Raw genomic sequence first — 17840 nt, 5'->3', positions numbered from 1 at the left:
CTCCAGGATGTAGCACCCTAAAAATAGACTATTGAGAACAAGGCTACTGAACTGCTATTTTTATCATTTCCATTCCAATCCATTAATACTTTGGCTAGTTAGGATCGCTCTCCTCCATTATAAGGTATGGCAATAGTTGACTGCTGGGATTCCTGTCACTGTGTTTCTACAGACAACACTCGAAATGAATCATTGTCACAGCACAGACTGAGATGCGCGTCACTTTCACAGCCAGCCATACACATTTTGGCTCTGCTGTAGCTGTGAGAACATTGAAACACACACACATCTCCCTGGTGGTTTTTACCTTAACCATAGAATCTATGTGCCTGAAGCTGATGTCTATAGCTTAACATGAACTAAAACTGAGCTGGAAATCTAAATGTCCCCACAAGAACAGTTGGCAGGACCGTCAACGAGTGGTCCTCACACATACAGCTAGATTAGACCACTTGCACACACTCACACGGTGCTCCAGTCATGACAAGCTAAAAATAGCCATTATTACTGCAAATCAGTATTGCCTGTGAAACGGCTCCTAGTATTTTCAGAGATCCAGATTTTAACACATGGGTAGGTTTAGAAACACTGTATCTCAGCCTATGAATACAAAAGAGGACAGAAAATAAAAAGAAGCTCTTATGTTAAAAAGATATCTGCAAGTACGGTAATTCTTTCCATTTTCTATACCCACTTATTCCTTAACCAGGGTCACAGGGATCAGCTGGATCCTATCCCAGCTCTCTTTGGGTGGAAGGCAGGGGTCCATCCTGGACAGGTCCCCAGTCCATCACAGGGCCACATAGAGACAAACAACCTCACACACTCACACTCACTCCTATGGGCAATTTAGAGGAGAACATGCAATATAAATATAAATATAAATCCACACAAATCCGCACACACACATACACACACACGCATGTACGCACACACACATACACACACACAAATAATTAGTTAATTACTTTATTACTTTATTAATTACTTTATGAATTACTATTAATCAATATAATTTAAATAATCTCAAATTTAATAACTGCTGTAACAACTGAATTTCCCCTTGGGGATTAATAAAGTACTTCTTCTTCAAACTCCACACAGAAAGGCCGGGTTGCAAACCCACGACCTTTTTGCTGTGAGGCAACAGTGCTAACCACTCAGCCACCATGCTGCCCATAGTATGGTAACTGTAGTAGGAAATTAACAAATGTAAAACACACAGAGCATTAAGTTAAATGGATGTTGTTAGGTTTTACCTTTCTCCTAGTTGGTTTCTTATCTTTAGTATTTTTAATTAAGAAACAAACCACTGATGAAAAGACCATTGAGGTTTAAAAAAGTTCTGTTGTAAAACAAAAGGTTTGTTCACATAGTCCTCTCTGAATTAAGCCATTTCAAGCACAGCTGTTCTATTGTGCTGTATGCTCCACTGAAAAAAAAAAACATGTCCAGCTTTAAGCCTGTTCCTTCATATTCAGGCTTAAATCCCCCATTATAAGAAAAAAGGCAATGTTCCCCCTGGAGTGTTTATTTGTTTCACAAAAGCAAATATCTTGAAAAGGCACATAAAACCTGTGGTTAAATAAACTCTAGCTGATATTGGTTTTTACATTCTAAACAAGTGAAATCTTGTTCCCATTTGGTGTTGGGGAAACAATTAAATTAGAAATGCAAGACATTTAATGCAGCGTGAGTCAGTCAGTCTTCAACCCAAAGACAGCCAAATGTACTATATCACTGAGACAAGGTGGAGTCATAAAATTCCCAGGCACCACTCTCATTCTCTCATGCATAACTCTAATAGCCGGGACAGTGACAAGAACACACATACATTCAATTGTATTTCATTGCACTCTTAGGTAAAAACCCTAAACATCAATAAGCAGATGTCCAAGTATATGGTTGTTTTTATTTTCCTCTGGCATCTGTGGATAGATGTGTTTTAAGAAGGCCTCTGTCATTTCTCTAACTGAAGCGTTTTTTGAATCCACATGTCAGAAATACAGACATGATATGAAGGAATTAATCTGTTAGACAATTACCATCCAGAGAACATTATGGAACGTTTTTGCATATGTTCAACATCCGTACGATACTGTAAATTTATGGTGATGTTTTACCCAGGACAGAATACAAGAATACAAGCCTTTACTACTTTGCATTTTAACACACATTACTGTTTGTAGTGTTTTCACACAGAATTAAAAGGCTAACCAATGTGTGGTCAAGAACTGATTCCTGTGTCAAGCAAGATTCTCTTTCCCCTTTGGATGGGGGGCCACTGTGGATGAAGCTTAACATGTTCAAACATGATCTAAACTACAGGGACCTCAGTAAAACTAATATCACAATTTGTCAGTATTTGAGGCATAAAAAATAACCACAAGACACAAAGTGAGTACCAACAGGCATACAAGAACCACAAAATTACTGCAACCACAGAGAGACACAAAATGACGAGAAAGACACAAATTGACCAAGGCGAGATGCAAAATAACCACACCATAACGTAAACAGATCAGAAGAAGACATGAAACAACCACAGGGAGCCACAATAAGATGAAAAACAACCACTTCAATTCTATATGTCTTGCTCTTATAGTATATTAGAGGGTTAGGAGTCCTGCTACATGTGTGTGTCTAACACACAGAGCTAATCTAGAGCTAATTGTTTCATCCATTACTAAACAAGCACTAAGCACTAGTCTGTAAAACCTAATATCCTCAAACTCCACATGTGATTTAGAACAACTGCCATTTGCTCAGCAAATGCATCAGCCCATGGTTCATCAAACTAAAGTTCAAGAACAGATTACAAACACAAAGAGCCAATATAGCAAATTGGGAGCTTATATGAGAGTAAGGGATGGTGTTGTTACACTGGTAAGGTCTAAGTGATGTCTAATTTCAGAACATGTGTAGACATCACTTCCCCTCACCTGTATTGTCTCGTGTTGTTGCTATCAACCTGTGGGGCACCCGAGGTGACACCTTCAACCCTGCTCGTACCTGGTAGAACCTGAGGGAGAGAATACATACATAACAGAATATTAGTGTGAAAATGGCATGACAAAATATATATAAAGTGAATACTAAATGTACATGCTGGTGTTCATGCATCCCGTCCTATCTAATACCAAGGCAAAAGGCTGCTTGAATCCAAAATTGCATATCCGAGGAAAATGCTTCAGGGTATTTATGCCCACCTTTGTTTTACAAATGTATATTTAATTATATGTATTATTATTATTATTATTATTATTATATTATTATAACTATATTTATATTTACTCTTAAATATAACTGAGTTGCCCACTGTGGGTGGACATGTTCAATGTTGACCATACTTGTGTGTCAGTGGGACAAATCAATCCTACGTCATGAAAACAAATTCCCACTATAAACCCTTGGTGTCAGAGTGACTTGGAAAAATGTTTTCACTCCAATTCAACATAGTATCTCTTCAATACATACTTCAGGGAAACTTTACAGTTTGCAATAATTTGTTTTTACAATTTTAAAACTGTGTCAAAATGTGACTATATTTCTGGATTTTCTATGGTTTTTTGTTTTACTTATTCTCGTCCTTAGTAAAAAACTATTTTTAACCATTACCCAAGTGCAGATTTATTTGCTGACTGGATCTAGGGACAATATGTTATTGGAATTGTGGCAACCAAACATACATAACATAACATTATACCATTATTTGACTTTATTAGATTCTATTGGACTAAATTAACATACATCTAGGCAGAACATGTTTACAATGTCATGTTAAGCAAAAAAAAAAAAAAAGCCATGTATTGTACTGTATGTGGCTAAGTATTAAAGGACATTGGTGCTTGAATAATACAGTACTGGAAAACACTTGATGCAAGATGAAAATGTTTAATCGCAGTTAGGAAATTAAGTCAGTAAGGCTTCAAAAAAGCAATTTGGTTCATAAGGAAGAAAATACAGTATCAGGGCAATGTGACAGAAAATAAAAAGTAGGAATCTTCCATTACTTAAATATAGATTCTTTATTTGATACACCAGACTACAGGCATTGGCAGCAATAGAAAAACATATGTTTTCCAAAACATCACTTTGACAGTTCTAGTCTGTGCATCTTTGTGTAAATGGATATCTCAGCAATCTATGGAGGCATCAACTGGCTGAGAGAAATAAAAGGCGGCTGTGATCGTCACATCAGTGTTTACAGCTGCATTATTATTTACTTACTGTGAGTAAAAGACTAAGGCACACCATTAAAATGTCTGAGTAAAAGTATACAGAAAGACAATAAAAATGTATGAGTACTGTTTGCACAGTTGCATTTGAGTAAATGACTTTAAGAAAAATGCACCTTTGTTCATAATTATCTGAAGCAAGTAAGACTTCATTAGTGGAAAGTGTTATGCTTATCACAATCGCCTTCTTTCTAAATCAACTTCAGATTTAATTAGTATTTTTAATCAGTGTACAACTGGACATTTAAGTGTACAGCTGCATGGTCCCATGGTCTGGCACAAGGATTAGTATTGATTTCAGCAGTAAGGGGGATGTGCACTTCCAGGTAACTAAACAATTCTTATTCGACCATGCTTCATCTTTACATTGGGATCCAATTCTGTTTAGTGTTCACATCAAATTTCTGTTGCTATCTAAAGCAACATGGCAACTGGCAAAAACAAACATATTAGTGCACTCAGCTGAAGGGATTAACATGATAAGCTTCAGCCTGTCCCATTTGGAGTGGAGAAATCATTTTGATAGAGCTGGTGTTTCAGTGAGCCAGAGGCTGATCAGATGAGAGCTTTTAATCTTCCTGCAGACACATCACAGGAGGATAAACATGGCCCTTTTCTATGTCATGGAATATCATGAAAAACTACTTGAAAACTACAAAATTAGATTTAGCTTTTTTATCTACACTCAACCTTTCACTTAAATTTGCTGTTTCTTTCTGTGTGGTTTATATTGTGGATACATCCTCGGGTCATTACTGCCCTACAAAAGCAGATGGAAACATTGTAATATGTTAAAAGGTGTCTAGTCTTAACTCTATTAAATACTTTATCATACTGACAAGTGTGTTCAACCAATGTCTCATTTGTTTGAAACTGCTGTTCTCAACTACTTATGTGTCTTATAAATTTATGTTTTATTCATTCTTTTGTTATTCTGTTAGAGTGATTTCAAATTTTAAAAAACAGAGTTATTCAAATATTAAAATGTGTGGATCCTTTGTCGGCGTTCAGCATGAATATGTTCAGTGAGTTTGCTGAGTTGCCATTTATGATGCCAGCTAATAAACAAATGTCATGCCTCTGGAAATGTGATTTCTGCAGAAAGAAATTACTCACCCCCTTTGAAAGAGATCCACATTGTGAAATTTATGCAATTCTACAGAAAACTCCAGTGTTCCCTGTACTTCAGACATGATATTACCCAAGTCATCACCTGCCAAAACAGAAGGAAATCATGAGTCACAGGAAAAATAAGAAAAATTGTGAGATTTCTAAAACTGACTCACAAGGTTATTTCTTATTCCAGCTGAGATAATGTGAGTCATGCAGCTGAGTGCAGAGAACATACTGTATGAGACCTATTCAGACATCTTGGTGTGAATATAGTTATCATTATCACTGTTGAGGTAGATGTTAGAAAAATGAGCACTGGCCTATAATTTAATTATTTCAGAATAAAACCTCTGGTGTGTGCCTCTGGAAGATGTCATGATGTTATGTTATGTTCGCAGCCCTTCAGTATATTGTTATTATTATCAATGTCATTACCAGGTGTACATGTCTGATTCTGCTGCTTAAATATCTTGCCCTTTAATTAAATATCATATACCTGAAAGATTGGCAATTGCATGTTATCTTGTATATTTAAATTGTAACTCTATTAGTTGTTTTTATTCATAGGCCCAGTATATGCCAGAGCTTTTTATGTGTGTAAGGGGGCGTTTTAGTGTACCATGATGACTCTTAACAAGTACAACCCCAGTGCCAAAAAAGTTGGGATGCTGCATAAATATTTTATTCACAATTGAACATAGAAAACATATTAAATGTTCAAACTGAGAATATTTACCATTTTAAGAAAAAAATAAGGTAATTCTGAAATCTATGGCAGCAACATATCTTAAAAAAAAGTTGGGACAGCACCCATCCACTCATCCATTTTCTGCCACTTTATCTGGTGCCTGCTCACAGATGCAGTGGTCTAAGCAGAGATGCTAAGACTTCCTTCTCTCTAGACACTTCCTCCAGCTCTTCTTGGGGAAAATGGGGCATTCCCAGGCCAGCCGAGAGATAGTGTCCTGCCAGCATGTCCTGGGTTCTCCCCCCCCCAGAGGCATACCTGGAACACCTCCCCAGGGATGCACCTAGGAGGCATCCGGAACAGGTGTCCAAGACACCTCAGCCGGCTGCTCCCAATGTGCAGGAGCAGCGGCTCGGCTCCGACCTCCTCCCGGGTGACCAAGCTCCTCACCTGATCTCTAAGGAATCGCCCGGCCACCCTGCGGAGGAAGCTCATTTCGCCCATTTGTATCCGAGATCTTGTCTTTTCGGTCATGACCCAGAGTTCATGACCATAGGAGAGTAGGAACGTGGATTGACCGGTAAATCGGGAGCTTCGCCTTTTGACTCAGCTCCTTCTTCACCACCAGAGACCGGTACATGGACTGCATTGCCACTGCACCGGTCTTTCTCTCAATTTCCCACTCCATTTTAGCCTCACTCGTGAACAAGGCGCTGAGATACTTAAAATCCTCCACTTGAGGCAGGATCACTCCTTCGACTTGGGTTGGGGCCAGGTCTATCTCCATAGGGGCCCCGGCCGGGCAAAGCCTGAAAAGGCGACGTGGGGCCGTCCTCCTCTGGACCTGCCCGCCATAAGGGGCTGGTGTGTTGTGTATTAGGCGGTGGTCGAAGGCAGGGGCCTCGAAGACCCAATCCCTGGATACTGAAACTGGCACTAGGGACATGGTGCAGCACCCCTCTTCTTTTAACAACAGTCTATAAATGTCTGGGAACTGAGGAAACCAGTTGCTGAAGTTTTGGGGAAGAAATATTGTCCCATTCTTGCCTGATATAGCATTCTAACTGCTGAACAGTCCTGGGTCTTTGTTGTATTTTTCATTTCAAGATGTGCCAAATATTTTCAATTGGTGAAAGGCAGGGTCCAAAGATCACAGGCACCTCTTATTGTGTTACTGCCTTGTTCCTCGTCCCTGAGATTTCCCCAGATTTTCTGAAATTTTTTGATGATAATTATATACTGTAGATGATGATATATTTAAAGTCTTGGCAATTTTATGTTGAGGAACATTATTCCAAGATTTTTTGACAATTTGTAGACGCAGCTTTTCACAGATTGGGGAACCTCTGCCCGTCTTTTCTTTCTTTACTTCTGAGAGACTCTGACTGAGATGCTCTTTTTTAGACCCAGTCATGTTACTGACCTGTTGCCAATTAACCTAATTATTTACAAGATGTTTTTCCAGCTCTTACTTGTTAGTACCATTTACTTTTCCAGCCTTTTATTCCCTCTGTGCAGACTTTTCTGATATGTGTTGCTGTCTTCAATTTCAAAATTACCTTATTTTTTTCTAAAAAATGGCACATTTTCTCAGCTTAAACTTAAATTTGATGTTTTCTATGTTTTATTGTGAATGAAATGTGGCTTTATGAGATTTACAAATCATTGCATTTTGATTTTATGTAGATTTTACACAGCATCCCAACGTTTTTGGAATTGGGGTTGTATACAAATTTAAGTTAATGTCCAGCCATCTATCTATCTATCCGTTATTCCTGCTATCCAGGGTTTCTGGAGCCAATCCCAGCTAACATTATGCAGGAGATGGGGTACACCCTGGACAGCTCGCCAGTCTATCACCAGGGCTGACACATGGAGACAGACAAACACACTCACATTCACACCTATGGGCGATTCTGAGTCACATTCGTGGGATTGTTGGAGGTAACTGGAATACGTGGAGAAACCCATGCAGACACAAGGAGATGCAAACTCACATAGAAAGGCCCTAGCTCTAAATTTAAGGTAATGTGACCCTTATAATTTCTGCTTCCCATTAACACTAGAGACGATGACTTAGAAACCGCAGTTTCTTCTTCCATAATAAGCATGATTTATTTTTACTTTTGTGCCATTTACTGAAAAGGCCTTTTGAGATAAGTCTTGCTCACACAATACTGATCTTGTTACACAACACCCATGATCTTGTTATAGAGGTACCTACAATACATATCACATAGTGACAAACTTTGTTGCTAAAAAAGTAAACATTTGCTTTCTGTTAGAGCTTAAGATTAAGTTTATAGAAACTACTGTTGCTCATTAATATTAATTCAGAAAAATACCTGGTGTGCATGAATGCATCAGACCATTGAAAACAGATATCTTTACAAGAACCAGGGCTTAACATATCCCAGACTCACTGAATCTCAGTTCACGCTAACAGTGTTTTCCGTTAACAGCAATTAAATCTAAGTATTTCCTCAGCACTTCCAGACATGAACCATCTAATTTAAATCCTCAATGTCTGAAACCATTAAGGGAACCATAGTCATGGACCGTATACTCTACAACATTCAGCGAAAGTGCCCTCAGAGCTGAAATGCAGTAAAACCAAGCTCCCACCAGTTAAAAACACTGACAGAGTTTACACTAAAGTGTATCAAATAACCTGTCATTGAATGCTTTGAAACATAACCCCTGCATGTGTGCAGCATTCAGTTAGTGTTCCATTAAGTGTGGTAAAATCTGCCTTGGGGAGTTATCAGAAGAAGCTGCACATGCACCAAGTGTCATTACAGAAAGAGTCATTGCTGTGAAACCTTTCAGAAGTGCGCGTTCCCTTATGCATCACAGCCAGTCCTCATCTTAGCTGGTTTAAAAGCATAATACTGTTTGAGCCCAGTTTCTTTAAGCAGTAGAGATTTATGTAGACAGGCTGTTTGTATTTCACCAGAGTGTAGACACTGCTGTATTGTGAGAAGTTAATTTGCTGCTATAAAATACAATACAAATGTTACTGCTAATTACAGTTCAGTACTTCAGTGTGAACTCCTGCCAATACAACAAACTTTCTATCATGTCCTACAAAAAAGTGATTCAAAGTCTTTATCTTCATAATACTTTAGATTATAGATCAGTTACTGTATAGTTAGCCAGGCATGCTAACATTTGCAGCCTATATTAGAAGAATTAACAACATTGTTTAATCCATCACTGCTCGGCACAATAAACCACCTTCAAATGCCAATGCCAGGTATTACTCTTACTAAGGTCCATACAGGTCGTAGCTTTGATTGCTGTTCTGTGGAGGGGAGGCAGGATCACTCCTTCGACAGCATTTTTTTAGGTCACATTCTATTTTCTGAAGTGAAGGATTAGGTTAAACTGTTTGTTCAAGGGTGTTGTACTGTACGTCTCTGAAATGTGCTCACGTCAGTGTAAAAAATGTCCTTATTAAGCCAACAGTCTGGTTTGATTTATCACTTCTTTTATTCCAGTGTCCTTTCCCAACATCACAATTTTATTTGATCAAACAGGGTGAGTCTAAGGGGTCTTCTCAGTTGGCAGGGAAACACTCTCCTCCACTTTACTTATTCTGATGTGTTGTAAGACTCCTGCCAAGTGTCGAGAAAGAAAGGCCAGGAAATCTCAAACCTGAGCCTCAATCTTCCAAAATGAACAGTGTAGAGGAGAACAAAAGCGTAACCATGTAAATTTTATAGCTCTAGAGAAGGAAGCAGCAAAGTCAAGCAGTCCTGAGAAATACAGTAACCTTCACTAATGTAGTACATTAGCTGGCCACTGCTGCAAATGGCCCGAAGAGACAAGAAATGACAACCATTTTCAGCTGCATGCTGACTCTGCATGCCATGTCACATTGACACGCACTTGCCAGATTTGCAACTCCAGGGTGAAGCTTTGTGTGTATCAGGGTGACCATGGATGACAGCGGTCATCATAATGTCATAAGCCAATTATACATCTTTAAATGCAAGACTGAGACACTGGAGTATGCATAGTTCATGAATTGATATGCATTGATTACGGTAGCTGAAGCTGCCTCCTTGCTCCTCTAATTCACTGAACTGTAAGCTAACATCCAAGTTATCTGTTACCTGCTGTCTCAGGCATAAGAAGGAGCTACTCACTTATCCAGCAATATGTTAGTTATGCAGCAATGAGGGGAGTGTACACTGTGTACTTGATTAAATATGAGCTTACTGCCCAAGGACTTGTGAGTTAATATGCTTTCCTTCTCACCAATGCAATCTCTACTGGTGCATGGCTACAGCACACAGACAATACACTGATCATCAGCTCCTGCTTCAAATTCATCAATAAGTGAATCAAATGAGGGACGGACCAAAGCACCCACATGCAGCTGTCATTCATTTAAGTAGCCTATATTGTTTTGATGTCAGTGACAAGGATTATGACAACAATGAAACAATTTGTATGCAATAAAAGAACTGTATCATAATATGATATATATAAGTGTGACGTAAAAATATTCTTTTAAAATTCCATTTAAGTTAAAAAACTCTATTTTTAAACTTTTCAGCCAGAATCTAGTATTTCTCCATCAGAATGTCTTTCAGTTTCATAAATAATGGGGTTTCTTCTAATTTCTTTATTCCTTGAATAGCAGCAATCTCCCTCTCTGATCAATAAAATTGTTTGAATCTTAAATCTCTTGAATCTTAAACACCAGTAAAAATGTCTGCTGTGCACTGATAGCTGTGCAACCCTAGCCCCCACACATAACTTGCTTATTATTTGCTGTTTGTGCACTTTTACAAACTACTGCATTCTCCAAATCATTAAACACTAATCATTACAAAACAGCCATCTGCTGTCTGATTACTATTTAATGCAGGCAACATGCACACACACCCTGGCTTACTTGGAAAGCTAGAGTTTGCAGCTCCAGTAACTCCTCCACCTTAAAGTAAAACTACAACTGCTGTTAAGCCGTCCTCCTCTCCTCCTAGCCCACCTGCTCCTGTTAGTGTCAGCCTAGTTGGGGGTGCTGATTGACATCTCCAATGTCAGTTTGAAGGACTGAAGAGATAACATGTTCATGGTGACTGAATGTGGAATGAGCTGCATAGGTGTCAGCGTAACACAAAGTCACTGTGTGTGCCACAGCTGGAAGTTGCTGTATGACAAAGGACGATCAGCAAATATACTGAAAAGTGAGTTACAGCATATATAGCGCCTCCTTCAAGCAACAATACCAAGACCTTTTTAATTACAGTTACTGTCTTTCTTGACTGCTTCTGATTTTGAGAAAAACTGAACATGGGGAGCTTGCCCTTAAGATGAATCCACTGGGCCAGCCCCGTAATCATGTGATGGCATAATCTGGCAGCTGCTAAAGCCCTCCATGATGATGTATTATGCTCTTTGTTGTTGAAATTACAGTGTTAAATCCCCACAAAGGCAAAAAGAGGCGTTGTGCCCAGAGTTATTGAGTTAAATGAGTTCAAGTATAGCTTTGAAAGAATGTGATTGGCATCCTCACCATCTCCAAATGAGATTCTCCACTGATCAAAGGTCTTTTCTGCTAAAAAAGCCAATGAAGTAACCAGCTGGAAAAGCCTGTAGCCTGTAGTCACCATCCCAAACAGGCTCACTATCTGTAGCCACAACTCTGAATCACTTTAACTTGTTTGAGTGAAAACCAAAAGCTGATCATTACGTACAGCATGTGTGTGCATGTATTCTTAAAAGAATTGGTCAAAAAGCATCTAGACGGATATTAAACTGACTTGCTTTATTGAAGTTATCAGCTTTAAAATGGCACAGTGTAGTCCACGAGCATGGCTTTGTGGCTTTCTGCTCTAATAAAACGTTACATCAGTGCCTGAACAGTGTTTATTAACTATCTATTTAACCTCACACCACTGTTTACATCTATTTATTTATTTTTATATTATTGTTTACTTGATGCAGCCTGCTGTGACAACTCCAAATTGTTTCATTTTGAAGTGGGAGTGCTGCTTTGTCATCTTTAGACACAGTGTAGGACATTTCACATGCCAGCATCTGTGGCAGCACTGATAATCAACAGCACACACAGCACACACTGTACTGTAGAGCAGCTTCAACAAACATCAGCGCTTGTCATTTAGATACAACTGCACAGCTGCCAGCATGGTTTGGCATTGGATTCTGCTGTGTTTTATTTCAATCACTCTGAGCACAAGAGCTTGAATTTAAATGTTTGGTTTTCATTTTGAGAGGCTAATGTAAATTTTCCCTTTTGCTTTGAGGACTTATCAGTGTCCTTAAGTCTGTTTACACATGTCCACCATTAACACATACAACAGGTCAGACTATGACCCTTACTTCCACATACAGCAGCAGCACGTTTGATGTCTAAAGTAGTCTGTCCTCCCTGAGCCTGAGCTCCTACCAGCAGTCTACTGTAGCAGCTTCCCAGTCCTCTCATGTTCCCCACACATAAGCAGACAAGCATCCCTCTAAAGCAGAGGGAGGATGGAGAGGACGTGCATGTAGAAGAAAACAGCCTCACCTTCGCAGTGAAGAAGTCTTATATCCGCAGAGGGGTCGGGTTTTGCCTTCACTGAGTAAATCGCTGTTTTCGGACGGTTGTGCAGTTCGCAGTGTTTATATCACCGCTTTTCTTGCTGCTGCTGCTGTTGCCATGGTTATTCATCCAGACCCTGTATGTTCTGCAGCCCCCCTCACTCTCTCTCTCTCGCTCTCTCTCTTTCTCTCTCTCTCTGTGCCCTGTCTATGTCTCTCTCTCCTGAGGGGGATTTCAATCAGGGAAAGTGCAGCAGCTCCTGTCGCGGAAGGTGGCTGTGTATATGCTTATCCTCAGGGTCCTCCCCACGTTTTGCACACAAAACATCTAGACAGTGGATGCTTTAATGAGTAAATATTATTAATCACCACCCAGTCGGTGTATGTGCCATTGCTGCTGCTGCTGCTGCTGCACTATAAACCAGCGTGTGCGTCCTGCGGGCGAGCTGACGTCAGAGCCTGCCCCCTAAAAGCTGAAGTGAACCGTGCAGTCGGAAATTACCATGCTAGGAAACAAAGGATGAATGTTATGCAAACAAAACATTACAGCAATAATGGCTGTCACCTGACCTGGGGACCATGCTGGATTAGCAGAGTCAAAAATAAGAGAGTTACCATGAAAGTAAACGCAGCAACACAATTGGTGATAAGCCATTAAATAATCAGTCTTTTCAATTCAACATGACCTCTGGTTGATAATTATCCAGCCCCTTTAACAAGACCATTGTTGAGTTACCAGTTTCATATTTTAACTGCAGTTGATAATAAACTAGTGTCCTTGCAAATGCGTTCGAAATGAATAAATTGTAATCTAGTGTGAGTTATTATATATAATTTTTCAAAAATTCAAAAAGAAAACTGGCTTCAATTCACATGATCACCAAATTCAAGTCAAGAGCACCAACCACCAGCCAAGAACTCAAAAGTAGTATTAATTTATTCCTTCTTCATTTCAGCTTCTTCAGACATGAAGACAGCAGCTCTGAGAATGAGTCAGTATAGGAGCCCAGGTGAAATAAGGTGAAAAGCTGGAATAAAAAATGCTGCACTTTCATTGCACCATTTTAAGAAGCTGAAAAATAAAACTGATCAGATGGTAAATGTAGATTTTATCACTAAAGGAAAAGTAAATCAGAAAGGTAACAAAGGAAAGACAACCACTAACCTACACTGTGTTTGTTCCTGGCAGTCAGGCACCGCAATTAAAATGCCATCTGTCCTGGTTAAACAACTCACAGACTAATCACGTGTCAGATAAAGGGGATTGGAGGATTATGTAACAAAAGAATAAAAATGTCCATGACCCATAAACTGTTGTCTATGGTAACTGTATGTAATCAACAGTGAAAAATTAGTTCCCTCTGACAGGGTGTTGGGTTCTTGTGTGTCTCTCTGATTAACCCAATGAGCCCAGTATGACCATTCCTGGCTTCAACTTCTGTTTAAAAAACCCAAAGTCGATTGCTGCTTTTCTCTCATGGCATTCTGCCACAAACTCTGAGCACTAAGAGGAGCATTATTGATTTTTTTTTATAGTAAAAAATAGCTTGAGCTTACACAATAAGGACATCCACTTAAAGTAGTCTATGAAAGTAACAGTGCTTGTTGTAGTTACAGCCTAATAACTGCATTTAATTTTAATTTTATGTGGGATGGAAGTGTGGACGATCACACGCATGCCCACCTAATCCTCCACTAACTAGAACTAGACAGATAACAAGAAAGAAAACCCCCAAAGAAATGAATACAGACATGTTATACAGGTAACAATTACAAGGTCAGTGCATTGTATCTACACTGTCACCAAACATCAATCCAGTTATACACCTATCATTCTGCATTACATGTCAGACAATGCTGTTCTTCACTCCAGCAGTTCAACATGTTTGTAGAATCTATCAGCCCCGACACTCTTCTGGAGGTTTTTAGTGGCCCACTATCCACCTATTAAGCCACCCTAAGTTTGTTTTTCTTTGATTGTCACTAGTCTTTCTCTAACTATACAGCTTTATCAAAAGGCACTTATCACAATCTAAGTTAGATTAACACTCCACTAAACATTATGATCCCTTTGTGTCTTAGACAGAGGAAAACAGATATTAAATCCATAAGAAAGACTTAGCCTAAGTGTGTTTCTAAGTCAGAGATTTCTGTCATTTAGACAAGGCCAAGCTGCCTGAAGTTAAAAAAGCTAGACTGAACATATCTTGATTTTGGTCTGGATACACTCCCCTCTACAAAGTATTGGAACAGTGAGGCCAGTTCCTTTATTCTTGCTGTAGACTGAAAACATTTGGGTTTCACATCAAAAAATGAATATGAGACAAGAGATCAACATTTCAGCTTTTATTTCCAGGTATTAACATCTGGATCTGATACACAACTTAGAAGACTGCATTATTTATAACATTATTTGTAACCATAACGGTGTAACCATCATTGCTGTTGTAGACTGCATAAGCCAAACTAAGGGCTGAACAGAAATGAGATGGCCTAGTCTACGGAGGATTTCCTGTTTGCATCACCAATTGTTCCTGCCCCTAATGCTGAGTTATGAACTCTTGTTGCCTAGCAACATTCATAATTGGAGTAGTTGGACCAGAGTTGGACAGTATAGAACATGTCAAATATTATTACCAATGATGGAGGCAGAAATGTTGATTCTTTTTTTTCCCTGTGGAGAAAAATGAGTCAGCTTGAGATTTTAAGGACCCCTTGTTTTTAAAAAATTGTATTGTTATTTATTCAGCTGAGTTGAAATTCAGTTAATGGCACTTGTGTAAAAAAGTCAGCTTGGCCCAGATTCACTGATTTAGCACTGCTGTCTGGCGTTATTATATATAAGCTTTTCATCAGCAACACACAAAGAATGTTGAGATATGTTGGGCCACAAATGACATAACAGACAAAGCCTTCATGTCTTGGAGAAAGAAACCTGCATTTGTCAGCTGCATTTGAAGGAGGCTTCAAATATAGTCTTCAAAGGATGCGGCCCTTGAACTGGGCCACAGTCTTTGCAGTACCTTCAGTCTAGAGCAGTAGTACAGTATGAGACTAGACAAGTACATTTCATTTTGAACAATGTCAAAACTGAAGCAAATGCATGCAAGTCTTATTAATTTTGGATTTAGACAGATGTCCAAAGATTATGGGACTTGCAGGTCAAACCAGGACTTTACCAGTGCCCACAAGTAGATAATCCAGAATAACATTAGCACTGACTCTGGGGTTGCTAGCACTAGTCATATAAATTCTAAAGAATTAGTCACATTTCCTGCTGTTGGTAGATTAACTAACTAAACTGGACATCATTACAAGGTTAGCATTCATAGACATAGGACTGGTGTTTGCTGCCTGACAAAAGATAGGATCTTTGATCTCATTCTGTGATCATTAACTGTTGTACTTTAATCTTTTTTATTGTTTAAAGGCTGTTATTTGCTACATTTGATCGTGTATGGTGCTGCCCTGTTTTGTTACAGCTGACTGGAACTATTGAAACCCAAATGGGCCATAAATTGTATGTTCTCCTGTTTTATACCTGTTTTAATATCACCAAACACAGCTCCACATGTCCACAATGGCAGCAAAGCAGTTGTGGAATGTCAGTGTGGTCTGTGGCAAAGTTCAGATGTGCTGCAATGTTTTTTGGAAGGGTGGTTGCTTCCTCCATGTTGTCCTGGCATGGATACTACTGGCATGCCTTTTCAATGTTTTTTGAATGGTTAACTCATGGACAGAGATGTTCAGCAGCTCCAATTAACCCTTTAAGCCTTTAGCAGTTACTCTAGAGTTGTTTCTTGCCTCAATGACCATTCTGCGCCGTGTCTTTGAATGCTTCTTGGCTGGGCGCACTCTTCTATGTAGAATTACCACAGTACCAAATCATTTCCATTTATAGACAGTATGTTTAACTGGTCTGATTAATATCTAATATCTTTGAGATGACTCTGCAGCCCTTTCTAGCTATATGCAAATCAAAGTCTTTGTAGGTCGTAGGTCTTCTGAGATCTGGTTTTTGTGAGAATAGCTCCCATCAGTTACCTAGAGACTGGAGTTACTTTGTTGTAGTAGTTGAGGCCTTGTAATATGAAAAGCTACTGAAAGTGTTTCTGTCATTTATTTTTGTCATTATTATAGGAAAAGGTTTGACAGGGCTGGGCTGTGAGGACTGGTTCATTATGTTTTAACACTGAAAGTGGAAACCCTATTTGTTCAGCTTTTCAAGCTAACAGGTTGTACTGTCCATGGGAGGGGAGATTACAGCTTAAGACAGTATCATATTAACCTCAATTTAGAAACAAACAAGCTTATTATTATAGCACTCTTTTTTTCTCAAAAGTATAAAGCAGTTTAACTGAAGGGGCTTGGCATGTGTGACTTTAGATCACAAGTGTGCTAGTCATAGGACCTAGTCTCGTGGATGAATAATCTCACACTGTGTTCTTTCCCTCTGCTTGTCCCTGTGCTTGTTTCCTCATTGAGAGCATGAGCTCTCAATTATCCAGGCTGGACACATGATCTCTCTTCCAGATCTCTGAGGAGGCACAGCCCCTGTACTGTCTGTCTTTCCCTTACAGCTCTCTCAAACTAGCATTGCGGTACAGCTACAAAAACAGTGTATGCAATAAGATATAGCAACAAATTCTTTATCCTTGACCTTCATATTGTTGGTTCTAATAAATTTCAAAGTATTATATGACGGTCAGGTTACTGATCCTTAATATCATAGCATGGCTAGGATCAATGAACCAATAAATGAAGACACAGGAAAAACAGACAATAAAATATAGAAGAAATGCTTGAGTTCTATGGTGTAGCATGCACCCTTGTAAAATATGTAAAAACTGTCATTCTCCTGGACAGTAGTCGTTGTCACCATTTTGCATTAAAATTACCTTTCCTTTAAAGCAGGTGTTGCAGACATTTGTAGCACATTCATGTTTTGAAAACACAAATGACATTTGCTTCACAGAGCTCTGTACCCACAGGCAAAGCGGTAACTTCAAAATGGCTGTTTATATCACAGCAGCTGACAAATCTTTTTGGGGTGACACAGTCACAATCATAAGAAACAGAAAAATACAGTACATGTACAAACTAAATAAAGTCAGAGCACTGAAGAATGTCACTGAACATTTTCTGATTTGGGCAAATGGGTAATTCCTGCAGGAAACCAACTTATCACAGCTTGTTTTAGAATCAGAGATCTGCAAATTAAACTTTGAAGTAGAATCAATTACATG

The 17840-nt window shown here is 39.0% G+C and overlaps 1 protein-coding gene across 1 annotated transcript in view; it reads right to left on the bottom strand.

The window, feature by feature from the left end:
• The window catches only part of fam135b (family with sequence similarity 135 member B), a 36614-nt gene extending 23866 nt beyond the window's left edge, over window positions 1–12748 (bottom strand). The window contains exons 1-3 of the mRNA XM_026300424.1: window positions 12581–12748; window positions 5355–5451; window positions 2943–3022 (exon numbers count right to left, since the gene is read on the bottom strand). Coding sequence (XP_026156209.1) covers window positions 2943–3022; window positions 5355–5431 — 157 coding nt within the window. The 5' untranslated portion in view covers window positions 5432–5451; window positions 12581–12748. The remainder of the gene's footprint in view (window positions 1–2942; window positions 3023–5354; window positions 5452–12580) is intronic.
• Window positions 12749–17840: the final 5092 nt, after the last annotated feature.

This window comes from Mastacembelus armatus, chromosome 11 (genome assembly GCF_900324485.2).
Source record: "Mastacembelus armatus chromosome 11, fMasArm1.2, whole genome shotgun sequence".
Classification (NCBI taxonomy): domain Eukaryota; kingdom Metazoa; phylum Chordata; class Actinopteri; order Synbranchiformes; family Mastacembelidae; genus Mastacembelus; species Mastacembelus armatus.
The sequence above is the reverse complement of the archived record's forward strand: the minus strand, read 5'-3'. Positions and strand labels throughout refer to the sequence as shown.